The sequence below is a fragment of the Enhydra lutris genome, unplaced genomic scaffold (assembly GCF_002288905.1).
Source record: "Enhydra lutris kenyoni isolate GAN:26980312 unplaced genomic scaffold, ASM228890v2 scaffoldscaffold41, whole genome shotgun sequence".
Classification (NCBI taxonomy): domain Eukaryota; kingdom Metazoa; phylum Chordata; class Mammalia; order Carnivora; family Mustelidae; genus Enhydra; species Enhydra lutris.
In genome coordinates this window covers 15,468,196-15,483,338 of record NW_019154125.1, presented here as the reverse complement: position 1 = coordinate 15,483,338, position 15,143 = coordinate 15,468,196, and the positions used below count along the sequence as shown (strand labels likewise).

The following is a 15,143-nucleotide window of genomic DNA, read 5'->3' as shown; positions in this document are numbered from 1 at the left end:
ATGGTAACCATTCCCACTTTATCTTTGGTGATGAAGCACTGCCACTCGGCCCCACCACTCCAAAATCCAATTACTCCCTGCATTTAAGGATCTCAGTTCAGTGGCAGCACTTCTCACTGTAACTTCTAACTCACAGAAGTGACCACAGAGTGTTTGATTCCTAGAGGAAATCCTTGCCTCACAGTCATGGTAGAAGTTGTAACTGAGTAGGTTTCACATGATAAATTCACTCTGACACCCCAACCTCCCTGAGCCTTTGGATCACATCCTCTGCATAAACCAAGGCCGATCTGTCATTTCTAACTCTCCTGTTGTGGGCCATGTTTTGGTCCATGTTTTAGCCAATGAGCCAAACAAACTGATAGATCCCTTCTAACCCCACTAGGTTAAACATTAAATCCAGAATCCGCTTCATGGGGCCACGTCAGTAAATTTGACTTAATTTAACTTTATGTTCTTTCCACCATTATCCCATATTCTTTTTTCTTTTAAAATCCCACATCCTTAGTATCTATTGCTACACATATTCCTCAGAATTCTGTCTGTATAAATTGGGGAAAATATGCAATTCTTTTCACTGTAGCATACCTCTTCATGGGTCACACTTCAATTAGGAGTATTCAGTGCTGATATTTTATATATTTCTATAGCTATATTAGTGTTTTCTTTCATGGTTGAGGTAGAGTCACTGGTGCCTTTAATCAGATTAGAGAACAAATTCTGGAAATCCCAGAACCAATTCAGAAAACGCCTTCTTAAGGTTCTATTCCTCTAAAACCACTCTTGGTTCCAAAATCTGTATCAGGCAGGATTCTCCAAAGAAACAATCACTTTGCATGTATGCACATAAACATATATACATATACATAAAAATAAACATTTATGTATGCATATGGAAACACACACATATATGTATGGAGAGAGAAACAGAGACAGACAGAGACTTTAAGGCATTGGATATAATTTTGGTAGCAAAGCCTTCTTACCGATTGGATGAGGCTAATGCACATTATTGAGAATAGTCTCCAATACTTAATGTAAGTCAACTGTAAGTGTTATCCACACTCACAAAGATTTTTCAAAGCCGAACCTAGTCAGAGTTTGACTGAGTAACTAGGGACTATAGCATAGTCAACCTGACACATAAAGTTAACCATTACAAATACTAAGCCTTTATTTTATTCTAGAATCTGGAGGTTGGCTCTAGGTTAGTCTATTTAGTCAGGGATGTGAGAATGACTCTGCTTTACCCTATGTTCTGTGGGCCATTTAAAAAAGTTTTGGTTTACGTATGTCATTCTTTGCTCAGGCCAAGTGTATGGCAGCTTCTCAAGATGCAAGAAGTGCAAGAGAGCAGTGGGAACATGCAAGGCCATTTAAGAAATCAACACAAAATTGGCAGGAGCAAGTCACGTGGTCAAGTCTAAAGTCAATGTATGGAGAAAATACTCCCTCCATGATAAATTTATGGCATGGAAGTGGGTGCCAAGAGAGATAGAGAATCTGGGTCAATCATTCAATTTTCTACAGGTGTTTACATATTTTAGCTTATGGTTAATTACAGCCTTGACGTCTTTCATTGCATCTGTAGAGAATCAAAAGTTATCAATATAACCTTCACTCAAATGGTAGTGTTCATCCAAAAGATATTCCTTTGCTATGGTGTTTTATTTTTCGAGCCTATTTTTGTTACTAACTCAGATATATTATTACTGACATATTGTCATTTACTAAAAGCTTCCCCCAAATATGGATAATTTATTTCTAACATCATATGCTGTCAGAAAAATAGAAACATAAATAAATATATATATAGTTATATTTATATAAATATAAATGGAAATAGGCTAAAAGGATCAGATAGAATTATATCTTTGCTTTCATTGGGAAGAACACGTGGAAGTTTAGTGTAATTTTGCCTGGATAAATATTACTGGGTACATCCTTACAACATGGGCTTTCCATATATATGTATACTTTCTTGCTCTATCAGCTGACCTTGCTCTATCAGGATCTAAGTAAGGGGTTGAGTAAATAAATAAATAAATAAATAAAATGGGGGAAGAACAGGCACATCTTCTTTCCACTGTAATTTCAAATAATTCATGTAGACACTTCACCCTCAAGGAAACAACTTTGTTGTTTAACTTCCCACTCCTTAAGTGTGAGCTGCTCATAGTGACTTCTAACCAAAGAGCAAAGTGTGGAGAGAGGGGAAAAGAGTAACTTACCAATGGGGAAACCTGATAAATAATATTCTAGTCATGTGGTTACACTCAGCCTCCACAGTGATAAGTCCTGTTGACAGGTGGACCACTGATACAATGTGGTTTAATGATTCCAATGTCTGTGGTATCCTCCCTAAATCTCTAGCTCTAGTATAATCATGAGAAAAATAGCAGAATAATCCCAATGTAAGTACATTCTACAAATTACTGATTAGTACTCCTGAAAACTGTCACACTCATTTTACAGAAACAAAGTCTGAGAAACAGTCATAGCCATAAAGAGCCGGAGACATGGTGATTAAATATAATGTGCTGTCCTGGACCCTAGAGCAGAAAAAGGACAGTAGAAAAAAAAAATGGAATCAAGTATGGATTTAATAATAATATGATAGTATTGATCCATCAACTTTAACAAATGTGCATACAAATGTAAGATGTTAATAATACGGGTAAAAGGAATGTGGGGTATATGGGAATGCTTTGTGCTATTTTCACAATATTTATGTAAATCTAAAGCTGTTCTAATATAAAAGTTTATACAGAAAAGTCTCAAAATTTTTAAATAAAAGAACTTAACATCTTTTACTCCAATTTTTAAATTTATAATCATTGAACATAGTTTTATTATAGTATGCAATTTATTCTTACCTAGTAACTAACTTGTTTCAAATCTCATAATATTTTTCTGAATAAACATTGAAATCAGTACCTAATGTTTTGATGAAAGGTAATGGAAGATTCAAGAAAAAGAAGGAAAATGCTAAAAATAGTAGAGGTGAAGGCATCTAAGGCATCTTAAAATGTATGAACCTAATATTCAGCATATGAAACTAAACATGAGCTTATGTTTAGACAGATGGTTAAATAACCCCATGTTTATTTATCTAGTTGCTTTTTAGTAGCAGGAAATTGGTTCTAGATAGATAGACCGTGTTTTTATATAATTAATAAATAGTGAAATTCTACTTTTATAGTAAAGGCATAACTTTATATCAAAGTTGGGGATAAGCAGATATTTATAGTTTTTTTTTCAACAGTTTTAAGGGCAATTCTGAAAAATGATTGTTAAAACTAACAACCAATTTCTCATGGCTATCAAAAATTTAAGTAATTTATTTATTTATTTAAAGATTTTATTTATTTACTTATTTGACAGAGAGAGAGATCACAAGTAGGCAGAGAGGCAATCAGAGAGAGAGGAGGAAGCAGGCTCCCTGCTGAGCAGAGAGCCCGATGTGGGCCTCCATCCCAGGAACCTGGGACCATGACCTGAGCCAAAGGCAGGGGCTTTAACCCACTGAGCCACCCAGGTGCCCCCAAATTTAAGTAATTTAAATAGAGAGGGAGACAAACCATAAGAGACTCTAAGATAGAGAGCAAATTGAAGATTGATGGGGGGAAGTGCGTGGGAGAAGGGCTGAATGGAGGGTGATGGAGATGAAGGAGGGTACCTGTGATGAGCACTGGGCATTGTATGTAAGTGATGAATCACTAAATTCTACTCCTGAAACCAATATTACACTGTATGTTAACTAGCTAGAATTTAAATAATTGAAAAAAGAGATTACCATCAAAAAATAATCTAAAAAGAAAAAAGATTAAGTAATTTATATCATCAAATTATGATGTTTATCATCAAATTGCCTTTTATTTGTAAATAATTTGTTGCTACCTAGCTTTACTATAATCAAACTGCTTGTGCATTCCAGGTCCACAACCCTTAAAACTTATTTAGGGAAAATACTCAATATATAATGCAATATGTTCAGTTGACTATTGAAAACAGTCAGTCTCTTTTCTTTCAGGGTCAATAGCACTGATCCAGTGACAGCATAAGTGAACTCCTTGCTCTATTTCACCCACACTTACTAAGAAGAACAAAATAATTTACTGTAATAAATTATTAAATAATTTACTGTTCCAAAGACTGAGAGGAGGATTATTTTGAGGAGTCCAGTCTTTTACTGTGGAATTCACCATACATTTCACTTAAAAGTCTCATTTACCTAAACTATATTATATTTTGGCTCTGTGTTTTTTCCATAGTGTCAGGGTGTTAAATATCTATGACCACTCTTGGTTTTATTATCATATAACCAAAATAAAATTATCTAAAAGCATTAAAAATATGCATTTTACATGCATTTGTGCATGTTCACCATTTACATATTATAATGACCACAAAATAAATCTGTGTTAATATTTCATACATTGATTTATCTTAATATTATTCACTCTGATAAATAGCTTGTTTTTTTACATCATACTGTTTGTGAATAAAATTTTGTTTCAGAGAGAATTATTCATGCATGCAGCTTTTTAATTAAAAAGAGAAAGATTAGTCAATCTTTTTTCAAGAGATAACCACATGAAAGGCAACTTTAATTACTCCTTTGAAGTTTCTTTCCCAGTTGCAAACTCAGGTTTCAAAATGAAAGCTGGGAATGCACAGAACACTTGAGAGAAGAGGTTTATCCTATCTCAGATCCTGTCTGAATGCTCACTGGAGTGGAGAGGTGCATAGAAATGCACCCTCTGGGTCACACTGAGCCATTTACGATGCACAAGGGCGGGAGTTAAGACTTCTTTCTTTACCTTCTGCTCTTTTCATTGTACTCAGGGAATTCTTGTCCCTTACAGGTGGCCATAAACAGTTTGCCCAGAGTATCTGCTCCATAATTGCTTATGCTTTGCTTTATTAGTGTTTTCCACTCTTACACTCAGTGCTGTGCTTGATGGCTTACCATTTCTCTGTCTTTTCAGACGACATCCTTTGAGGTGCCGTAGCACATGGATTTCAGGACTGCCTGTGAAGAGGTATGTTACATGGCTTTCTGCTCTTTGAATAAGGGAAACCTGTTATAAATGGGACACACTTAGCCCTCTTTTATATAAGTGAAACACTGCTTTTGGTGGAGGGATGGGTGACAGGTCCATTTCAAGTCCAAGGTACGGTCTGTTTCTGCAAGTCTAAAAAAGCCAGAGTGCCTGGGGAAGCTCAAATTTTCACTCTTCCTTAAGAATACTGGAGCATATTTGATGTGATTAAATTGCCCTTCTCCATAAACTATGCACTCACTACATGATTTCAGGTAGTAGAAGTGTTGGAAGTAATTCTTTTCACATAAATGGTTATAAATTAGAAGATATTGATGTCCTTTTCAGCACTAAAATTCTATGATTTTATGATTCCAGTATTATTTAAGTATTTCAGTATTGTTTAAGTATATCACACATAGCAATTCAGATTCTCTGTAGAGCTGTCTTCACACTTGGTGTGAATTAAAGTGATACATTGCTCTTTCAAGGATTTTAAAGGCCATTCAAGTGTGTAGTCAGTAGTGCATGGAGTTAGGCCCCAGGGATATAACCATTCTATCTTAGGAAAAAACACTATTTTACTAAACATGCAACATTCAAAGCATTCTTTCATTCTTCAGGCCGAATGCAGTCACTCAGAGGTTAAAATGTTCCATATTTGCTTAAAAGGTTTAAAATATTTTTATTGTATATATAGATACCCCAAGAAAAACAACCATGACTAGATTACCTATGATACAGTTAAAAACAAACCAAGAAACACTTGTTATTAACATTTGTGAAGATTGTTCTTTTTTTTTTTTTTTTTTTTTAGATTTTATTTATTTATTTGACAGATAGATCACAAGCAGGCAGAGAAGTAGGCAGAGAGAGGAAGGGAAACAGGCTCCTCGGTGAGCAGAGAGCCCCATGCGGGGCTTGATCCCAGGATCCTGGGATCATGACCTGAGCCGAAGGCAGAGGCTTTAACCCACTGAGCCACCCAGGTGCCCCAGATTGTTCTTTTAATGAGATGTCAAGTGTTGTTTCTTGCAAAAATATCTACTTTTAAAAAGTATTTGTCAAAAAAAAAAAAGTATTTGTCACAGGTGTTTCAAAGTTTAGAACAGAAGATCTTTCAGAAAGTTAGTAAATAGTTTATATATTTTTTTAAACATTTAGTCATTTGAGAGAGTGTGCACACGTGGGCATATGTGCACCCAAGGCCAGAGGTGTGGGGGCAGAGGGAGAAAATCTCAAGCTGACACCTGGTTGAGCTTGGAGCCTGATGTGAGACTGATCTCACCACCAATGAGATCAAAACCTGAGCCTAAGCCAGGAGTCATTTGCTTTAAATGACTGAGCTACCCAGGCACCCTGCTTTTATATTTTTAATACTTAAGCTCAAGCTTTTTGTTTTCCAAAAGATTTTCTCTATGCTAACACTTTTCAAAGTATTTTATAGTTATTTATTTACAGATCTCTCTTACATGCTACACTAAATACAATAATGACGGTGTAAAATTTATTCATCCTTTTAACTCAGCACCTATCAGTTCATACTTTTAAAAAATAATTTAATGCTTTAGAAACTTAAATTTAAAAACGTACATTTTAATTATGTGTCATTTCTAGTGTTAAATACACAGTCTCATACGCTTAATTTTGGATGTAGTAAGTCTATTTCCATCACTGTGTTTGTTATCTTATGTTTTGGGTAGTAAAACACTCATCATATGGCTATTTGCATGAATGAAATACAAACGAAAAGTCATGAGAAAAGTCATGAGATCCTCAAAGACAGGATAGTGACCAAATACTATTTTAACACTTGGTTTACCTTGGACTCCAGAGACTGACTTAAGATTGATTTTTCCAACTTTTTTTTAAACAAAATTGTTTGATTCATTGATTTGGAATATATATATATCAAGTATTATTTAAGGTTCAGATTTATTTTATTTTACAATGATAATATCGCTGTGATCATCTTACTATTGCTTTCTGTAGACAGAAGTTCTTGTTCTCTTGCAATGAGTCCTTTGATAATTTCCACCATTTTAGACTGTCCCCAGGGTGGAGTTAAGCTGTCTCAGAACTGCTCAGCAGCAGCAGCCTTGTGTCTTCCACACACTGGCTGGGTTGGCAGGAGTACAGAGCTATGAGATACTCTGAAGATGATCAAATCCCCCTGTAGATGGATCAAAGTCAATGAGTGCAACTGAAATGTACAGTCTTAGAACATTTAAGTGGACAGAAACCATAAAGATAATTTAGTTAACTGTCTCACTTTGCAGGTGTAGAAATTGAGCAATTTTATGAAATGCTAAGTCCCATTTAATTAATTAGTTAAAAGCAAAACCATAATGTGTAGCTTGGAACTCTTTAAGTTTGATCCTCTTTCTAAACTATGTTGCTGGAAATTATAACATAGTCAATTATAACATTATAACATAGTCAAATATATGTTGAATAAAAGTTGTTTTCTCTTGACTGCTAAGATATTAAAGATGTAAATCTGATATCCACATCATTGGACAGATCTAATTGATTATAACCATGCACATACCAGGAAGTCTCTTCATTGAAAGGAAAGGGAAGTATGTCTAGTTCCATATAAAATATTTTAATTTTCTAATACAAATCATTTGTAAAAGAAAGGTTTATTAGTTAAGAAGTTTCTCCCCTTAAAAAGAAAATGTTGCAATACTTTTAAGGAATTGGAATTTAGAAGTCTGATAAAATGTAAAAATAAAGGTAGAGAATATAATTGGGACAACACAAAATTCACAGTTTGGAAGAAAAAGTGCATGTTATGGGCAGGCATAATTACTGATTCTCTACTTTTAAAAGTGTCATCAAAATAATAATGTGTTAGGGGCGCTGTGTAGCTCAGTTGGTTAAGTGTCTGCCTTTGACTCAGCTCATGATCCCAGGGTCCTAGGATTGAGCCCTGCGTCAGGCTCCCTGCTGATTGGGGTGTCTGCTTCTCCCTCTCCCACTGCCCTTCCTCTTCCTACTCTTTCTGGTGCTCTCTCTCTCTCAAGTAGATAAATATAAATCTTTAAAAAAATAAAATAACAATGTGTTCAAGAAGTAATTATGCTATCTTTAGTGTAGGTATTCCTCTTACTTCATTTTCCTCATATTTCATTCCTCATATTAATTTTCATCTATATTCCTTAAAATATTATTCACATCTCTGTGTTGACCATGAAAATACATATTTTCTGTAACATATATTTAATAATTTATAATTCATTTACATATATAATTTAACTTAGTCCTTCATATAGTAAGAGAATTTGTGACTATGATTCAATCAACAAATATTGAAACAAAGCTTACTCTCAAAAAACACTGTACTAGGTCCTACATATTAATAGTCCACAATGATAAAAATGGTGTTAACTTATTATTAAGATCTTCTTGTGATAGCAACATATGTGACGAGGTTAAATACTGTGATATTATTCAAGTCTCTACATGTGATGCCTAAATACAATTCTGCTTAATTGTTAGGTGAATATATTTATTCAGTAAAAACCCCGAGTTCAAAAAAGGAAACACTTGTTTGGATGGAGTGGTCTTGGAAAGCCTCAGGGTGAAGTGAGTCATGTACTAGGACTTGACAAATGGCTGGCATTTAGCCAAGGAGATCATGACTGGAAGTAATCCTGGAAGGGAGTACAAAATGCAGTTGGAGGCAGATGGCATCAAATGGCATTTAGTGCAATATTGCAATAATATGGTAGGGTATAAGAAATTACACAACACTTAAAACTATAAGTTTACAGAACAAATTAAGTTATATTTGGCAAGCAAAATATGGAAATATCAAGGATACCTATAAAACTATGTGCAGGACATATATGGTCTCTGCACCCTTGTAGTTTGTAGTTTTTTTGTTTGATATTACAAGTTTTATATTTCAAGATTAAAGGAACATAGCTTTTAAAGTTTCATGAAAGTAGTGGTTCCTGGATGGCTCAGTAGGTTGAGTGTCTGACTCTTGATTTTGGCTCAGGTCATGATGTTGGGCTCTGTGCACAATGCAGAGTCTGGTTGAGATTCTCTCTCTCCCTCTCTCTGCCCTTCCCCATGCTCACACATTCTAAATAAATAAATAAGTAATAAATAAATAAAATCTCTAAAAAAAAAGTTTCATGAAATCGCATGTTCTTTCAAAGCCTAGAACCTAAAGAGGCCTTAACTTTTTAAGATTTATTTATTTGAGAGAGAGAGAGAGAGATTGAGATAATGAGTGGGAGGAGGGACTGAGGGAGAAGCAGACTCCTGTGGAGCAGAGAGCCTGAGGTGGGACCCTAATCCCAGGACCCTGGGATCATGACCTGAGCTGAAGGAAGACACTTAATTGACTGAGCCACATAGGTGCCCAAAGAAACCTTAACTTCTAAGTATGAAAGGAATCATAGCCAAGTTTTTAAAGTTCCAAGGTTTAAGCTAAGCCTAAATTCTTGTTAAGTTTAACTGTGAGGTTTGTTTTTTAAAACAGAGTGAATTCATGTGAATTCATAAACACACTTCATTGATTTACAGAAAGCTAGTTGATGACTAGATTTTTAAAAAGTATTGCCTGTTAAATAATTAAGATGCATGGCCTTTTAATAGTCCCCTAAATAAACAATGTGGATTTTGTAAAATCCCCATGCAATATAGTATCTTATATCAGGCACAGGAAAACATTTGAATCTATATCATTTTTTATGAACCATCCCTTTAAAATTTCAAGTTTTATGTATGTTTCATAATTGCATAATATATTGTATACGTCTACATAGAGCACATACATTTCTTTACTCATGTGCAATGTGTACACAGCCCACAAAGTTTGAAGACAAATGATTCTTATGTTAATAAAGAAACAGACAGGTACAGGATCTAAGTTTATAGTAAAATGTGCAGCCAATACTTACTTAGGTGATTTTTTATTGTTCAGCAGTCTGGGTGCATGGATCTGATGACTGCAGCCAGACTCTTTTAGGTTATGCTATTCTAGTGGCTGCTCTCGCAGTCTTGGTTCCCATTTTTAACCTTAAGCAATCTATGGAGGATGAGGCTATGCAGATTAAGCCTCTCCCCATATGAGACAGTGTTTTATGCATCCTTGGTAGCTTGCCTTTGATGGAAAAATCATCGGGTCAGAGTGGTCTCACTCACTTTACCCCCAGTGGTCATTGTTTGATACAGAAAAATACAGTTGGTTCAAGATGATGACCCTCTCACAACTGTTTGTACTCCCAAAGGAGATTCTTGGTGACTGAAGTGCTGTCTCCTGGTGAGAAACACCAGTGGTCATATCACTGTTTATAGGAGGATTGGGCGGAAGCATCCCTCAAATAATCTGTGCATGAGTGAAACCAGAGCAGGTGGTTAAGAGCACAGAATCAGGAGCCAGCAGTCTGGGTTCAGATACTGACTTCCATTTGTCTCTGCTCCTCTGCTCCTTTCCTGTCTATGAAAGCGGGTGCACTGGGTTGTTAGGAGGAACAAATGAAATAGTATTTCTGGAAACACAGTAAACTTTATGCAAGTGGTTATTAAACAACAAATAAAAATGTGACTACATTTCACTAGTGATGATACCAGTCCAGCAATGCTGTTCTGAATCAGAAGATTTCCCAGAAATGGATTTTACCTATTTTTTAATCTACTGTACCAGTTCTGACTCTAATGCAGTTATTTATCAGCTCTCAACATCTTCTGCTCAAGGCTTATATATCTGTTAACAAAAAGTATGTTGTATCTTTCCCAATTCCTATCCATCTCCTTTTCGAAGAAATATATTTATAAAACATAAATCACTGTTCAGACTTCTCCAAGGCATCTCTAATACCTTTAAACTCCTGGAATATCATGTAAGGGCCTTGACCTTCCTCCTCTTCACCTGGCACCTCTTCTCCCTTGGCCTCTGCTGGATTATGCAGACTTAGCACTGGGATGCATTCTCATGCCTCTCTCTTCTTGAATCATGTCAGCTACCCAGTCTCATACTTTCATAATTTTATTCATTTTCCCTCTTGAATAAAATAACTTTTGCCTCCTCTAATTATTTCCTCAATTTATTAAGACGACCGTACATTTTATTTTTTATCTAGAAAACCTTTAACACCTCCCTTCCTCAAAAATATTTAACTCTTCTCTTCATGTTGCTCCCACATCTTATACCACATTGCAGCTTATGCATGTATGTATATTATATAAGTAAGAACGCTTGGAGGTCAGAGACGATTGTCTGATTCATGTCTGAATTATTTGTAAATTATTTGCAAAATTGGTGTATGTATGGGATTTAAATGTTTTCATGTACATAGCTGAATTTTTATAATAACATATATGTAAAATCTATAACCCCTAAAGAACGAATTTAAGTTCAATTTGTTTCAAGCTTCATTAGTGCTGTTTTCTGTTTTCTTCAAACAGCTATTTATGTGTGTGTGTGTGTGTGTGTATTCATTTTAACAAAAGCTACTTCATTGTTTGTTCTCTTTAATTCTGTCTTTTCAGGACCCAAATGTGAGCTCAAAGTCTATATATTTTGTTTTGCAGACAACTGTCTAATAATTAGGGGACATTTTATACATTATTTGAGTGAATGGAGCTTTGACCACATCAGATGTAATGAGAGAAGTCTCATAGCTATATTTTTGTCCCTCAAACTTTCCCTGGATGATCTTTGATATCTCTTTGATGTGTAACAATAATGTATTTATGGGCTCTCAGGGAAAACCCCTCTTTCATCCTCACGTTAAGACAGAGCATTATTTGTCATTGCCAGCTATTCCATTACACTTCTGGGAGAAAATTGGCCTGACTATACTGTGCATTAAAACATCAGCAAATGCGCTCAATTATGTTCACTTGGCTTTGATATTATTTTATACCCTCCTCTTCCCCATGTTACCACAGAGAGTCCTGATGTTGGCTCCCAGACAAGATCACATTGTAAGCATGAAAGACGTTTCTCTGTGAAAAATGTAGAAAATTACGTTCTATATTAAGGAAAATATCATTTGCCTTTGCTGAAATATTTTTGTCCCCTAGACGTATCCACTTGAGTTATGCTCTAGAATAGATTAATCGACACAATTTAGTGAGTGCCTGCTGTGCGCCAGTCTCATAAAGGAAGAAAGAACACCATCCTTGCTCTTGGAAAAGACTTGTTTTTTTCTTAAAAGATATCATAACACTTATGAAATAATTACAGACTAATATAAGCCCATAGTGATAAAGGGTATGATGGTATGTATTAGCATATGGGATAAAGCTATTTACAGAAGGAATTATCTTTAGCAGCATCAGTATCTAAGTATGTTCCCATTTACATTATGAAACATTCTTTTAAAGAAACAAACTCCTAGCAATCCATATGTAGATTTATATTCCAAGAGAAAACCTGGTATTATTGCCTAGAATTTTACGCTCATTAATACTAAGGATAAATACATATTTCTATAAACTTATCCTTTATCTGAATTAAGAATGGCTTAATAATTATTAGATGAAAATACAATTGCCAAAGTGGTCATTGTTCCTATTGACTTTCTGGTGCAGAATGACAGCCAGTGATTATTTTCTGTCTAAAAAAAAATTTCCTTTTGTATTTCTGACAAATGAGAAACTTAAGTGCTCTTGCTAGGGAGCATATTTCTTTCTTTTTTTTTTAAATTTTTTTCCTTTCATTGTTGCAAAATTCATTGTTTATACACCACACCCAGTGCTCCATGCAATACGTGCCCTCCTTAATACCCACCACCAAGCTCACCCAACCCCCCACTCCCCTCGCCTCCAAAACCCTCAGTTTCTTTCTCAGAGTCCACAGTTTGTTATGGTTTGTCAGCATATTTCTATTTATCTGGGTGAATATTATATACTTTCAGGAGTGATGGGATTTGTGGGTTTCTTCAGTGATTACTGAAGTGATTACTGGTGGAAGGCTATCTAGTGCAAGTTCGGCAGTCTTCACAGGCTATTTTTATAATTCCCCAAAAAATATATGAAGCAAAACAATGGCTTGGGAATCACAGATTTGGGGTCCTAAGCCAGGCTCTGTTTTTAATTAATTGTACTAATTTAAGCAATTCACTTCTCCCCTTTATCCTCATTTTCTCATCTGTACTGTGTGTGTGTGTGTGTGTGTGTGTGTGTGCACGTGTGTGTGTGTGTGTGTTGGCAAATAGGAATGATGAAATTGTGGAGGATAGAAATGATGTTAAGTAAGTATGGTTTCAGTTTCAAAATTCTATGATAGAGGCAGAATGTAGATTAGTGGTTGTGTGGGGCTGGGGAGGGCTAGGGTGATGCACGCAATAGGTTTCCTTTTGGAGTTTTGAAAATGTTCTAAAATTGATTATAATGATGCTTACACAACTTTGTACGAAAAACCATTGTCTTATAGATCTTAAGGGGTTAAATTATATAGAATGTGAATTATATCTCAATAAATCTCTTATCAAAAATTTTATATTTAGATAATATGTATTAAACAAAACTTTGATTATTTTTCAAATCTAGTATATAAACATACTCCTTATTCTCCTAATCTTAGTGGGTTTTCTAACAAATCTCCATTACCTGAGGTCTACTTCACATGAAATGGTTAACCTTGTCTCTGCTCCTATATTAAGTATTATGTTCCAGATTTATCAGAGTGCATTTTCCTTAGCTCTCAAATGCTATTCATCGTGTTTTGCTGTGAATAGCCCATAAAATTATATTCTATAACCTAAGTAAAATTTTTTTCCTCTGTTTTGTTCTTTTCTTGCCTGAAGACAAAGACAGGGATTTGTTTGCTGCAGGATGGTAATCAGGAGCCTTTCAAAGTCCGGCTGCACCTAGCCAAAGATATTTTGATGATCCAGGAACAGGATGTGATATGTGTGTCTGGTGAGCCTTTCTATTCTGGTGTAAGTAGCTTTCCTTCTGTTGAACTCTTTTTTTTTGTTAATAAAAATGCTTATTCACAGAAAGTTCACAATATATTATTCTTTTACTTTCAGAGCATAGTCAATCCTCCTGCATGTAATTTTTGTTGACATTATTAAGTAAGCAATGTCCTTGTATAAGTACCAAACCTAGGTCCACAGCCACCTATCAGGGCTCATCCCTACACATTAGGGCATCCCATTGACTCCCAGTTGTTAAGTGGCTGCAGTGACACTTGTATAATCTGATCTTGAGAAAGTGCATTCTACCTTTTCATACAGAGGACTATTTGAGGACAGTGCACAGTAGTTTTTCTTGCCCCAGTCTTACCTTGCATCACATTGGACTTTTGGAGGTGGCACAAACGTGGAGCCCAGTGATTTGCATTTGGGAAGTGTGAGACTTTAGGTGGCAATCACTGGACTCAATATCAATGCTTTTCCCCAGGAGATTGTGCATGAATGATTCCCTGATAGAATTATGCCCAAGTGTCATAGCAAGTTCTGTCTAATGCCCTAAATGGTTGGCATATTACCCTGCTGCTAATCCAGCCTCAGAAAGAGCCATAAATTATCAGTCAAAACTCATTGATCTGCTCACGAGCACTGAAGTACAGCTGTGGAAGACATCTTTAGGTGAAATTAGTTATATTGGACAAAGCAACTTTAGCATTAAAGAGGACAACTTTTAGAGTTCATCATTTATTATGTAAACATTAAAGACATTATTTTAACAGTGTTGCCAAATATGATCTCAGAAGAAATTACAGCAAGTAACAAACAGTCTGCTTCCTGGATTCCCCAGACATCTATAGCTATTTAGCACAAAGATTTAATTTGTAGCTTAATTACAGACTTACCTTGGAGTATTTTGTTGGTGGTAAATAATGCTGAACTTGAGTTTCCACCTCACTTCTCACCAACATCCTATGGGAGTCACACCAGGTCCTAAATCAATAGGCCCTTGCTAACTAAAGATAATGGACATTTTGCAGACTGTTAACTCTTCTTTTGTCACAGACGATTTAAATCATCCTGAATCATGGGTCTGGCTGTCAAAGCTGATTAAATTGTTCTTATGGAGTCCCCATTCTTCCTTTTAGTTAATAAAAGAATAGCAGTCAATGGTTGATTTCTCCTTCCTTCCCTCTTTTTTTCATCTTTCTTTTCT

The 15,143-nt window shown here is 35.4% G+C and overlaps 1 protein-coding gene across 2 annotated transcripts in view; it reads left to right on the top strand.

Moving 5' to 3' along the window:
• Window positions 1–4,990: 4,990 nt before the first annotated feature.
• LOC111155451 (syntrophin gamma 1) overlaps window positions 4,991–15,143 on the top strand; it is a 357,699-nt gene continuing 347,546 nt past the window's right edge. The window contains exons 1-2 of one of the 2 annotated variants that reach the window (XM_022515614.1): window positions 4,991–5,045; window positions 13,820–13,954. In XM_022515614.1, the coding sequence (XP_022371322.1) occupies window positions 5,019–5,045; window positions 13,820–13,954 (162 nt within the window). In that variant the 5' untranslated portion in view covers window positions 4,991–5,018. The remainder of the gene's footprint in view (window positions 5,046–13,819; window positions 13,955–15,143) is intronic. The other variant, XM_022515615.1, reaches the window with a different exon arrangement.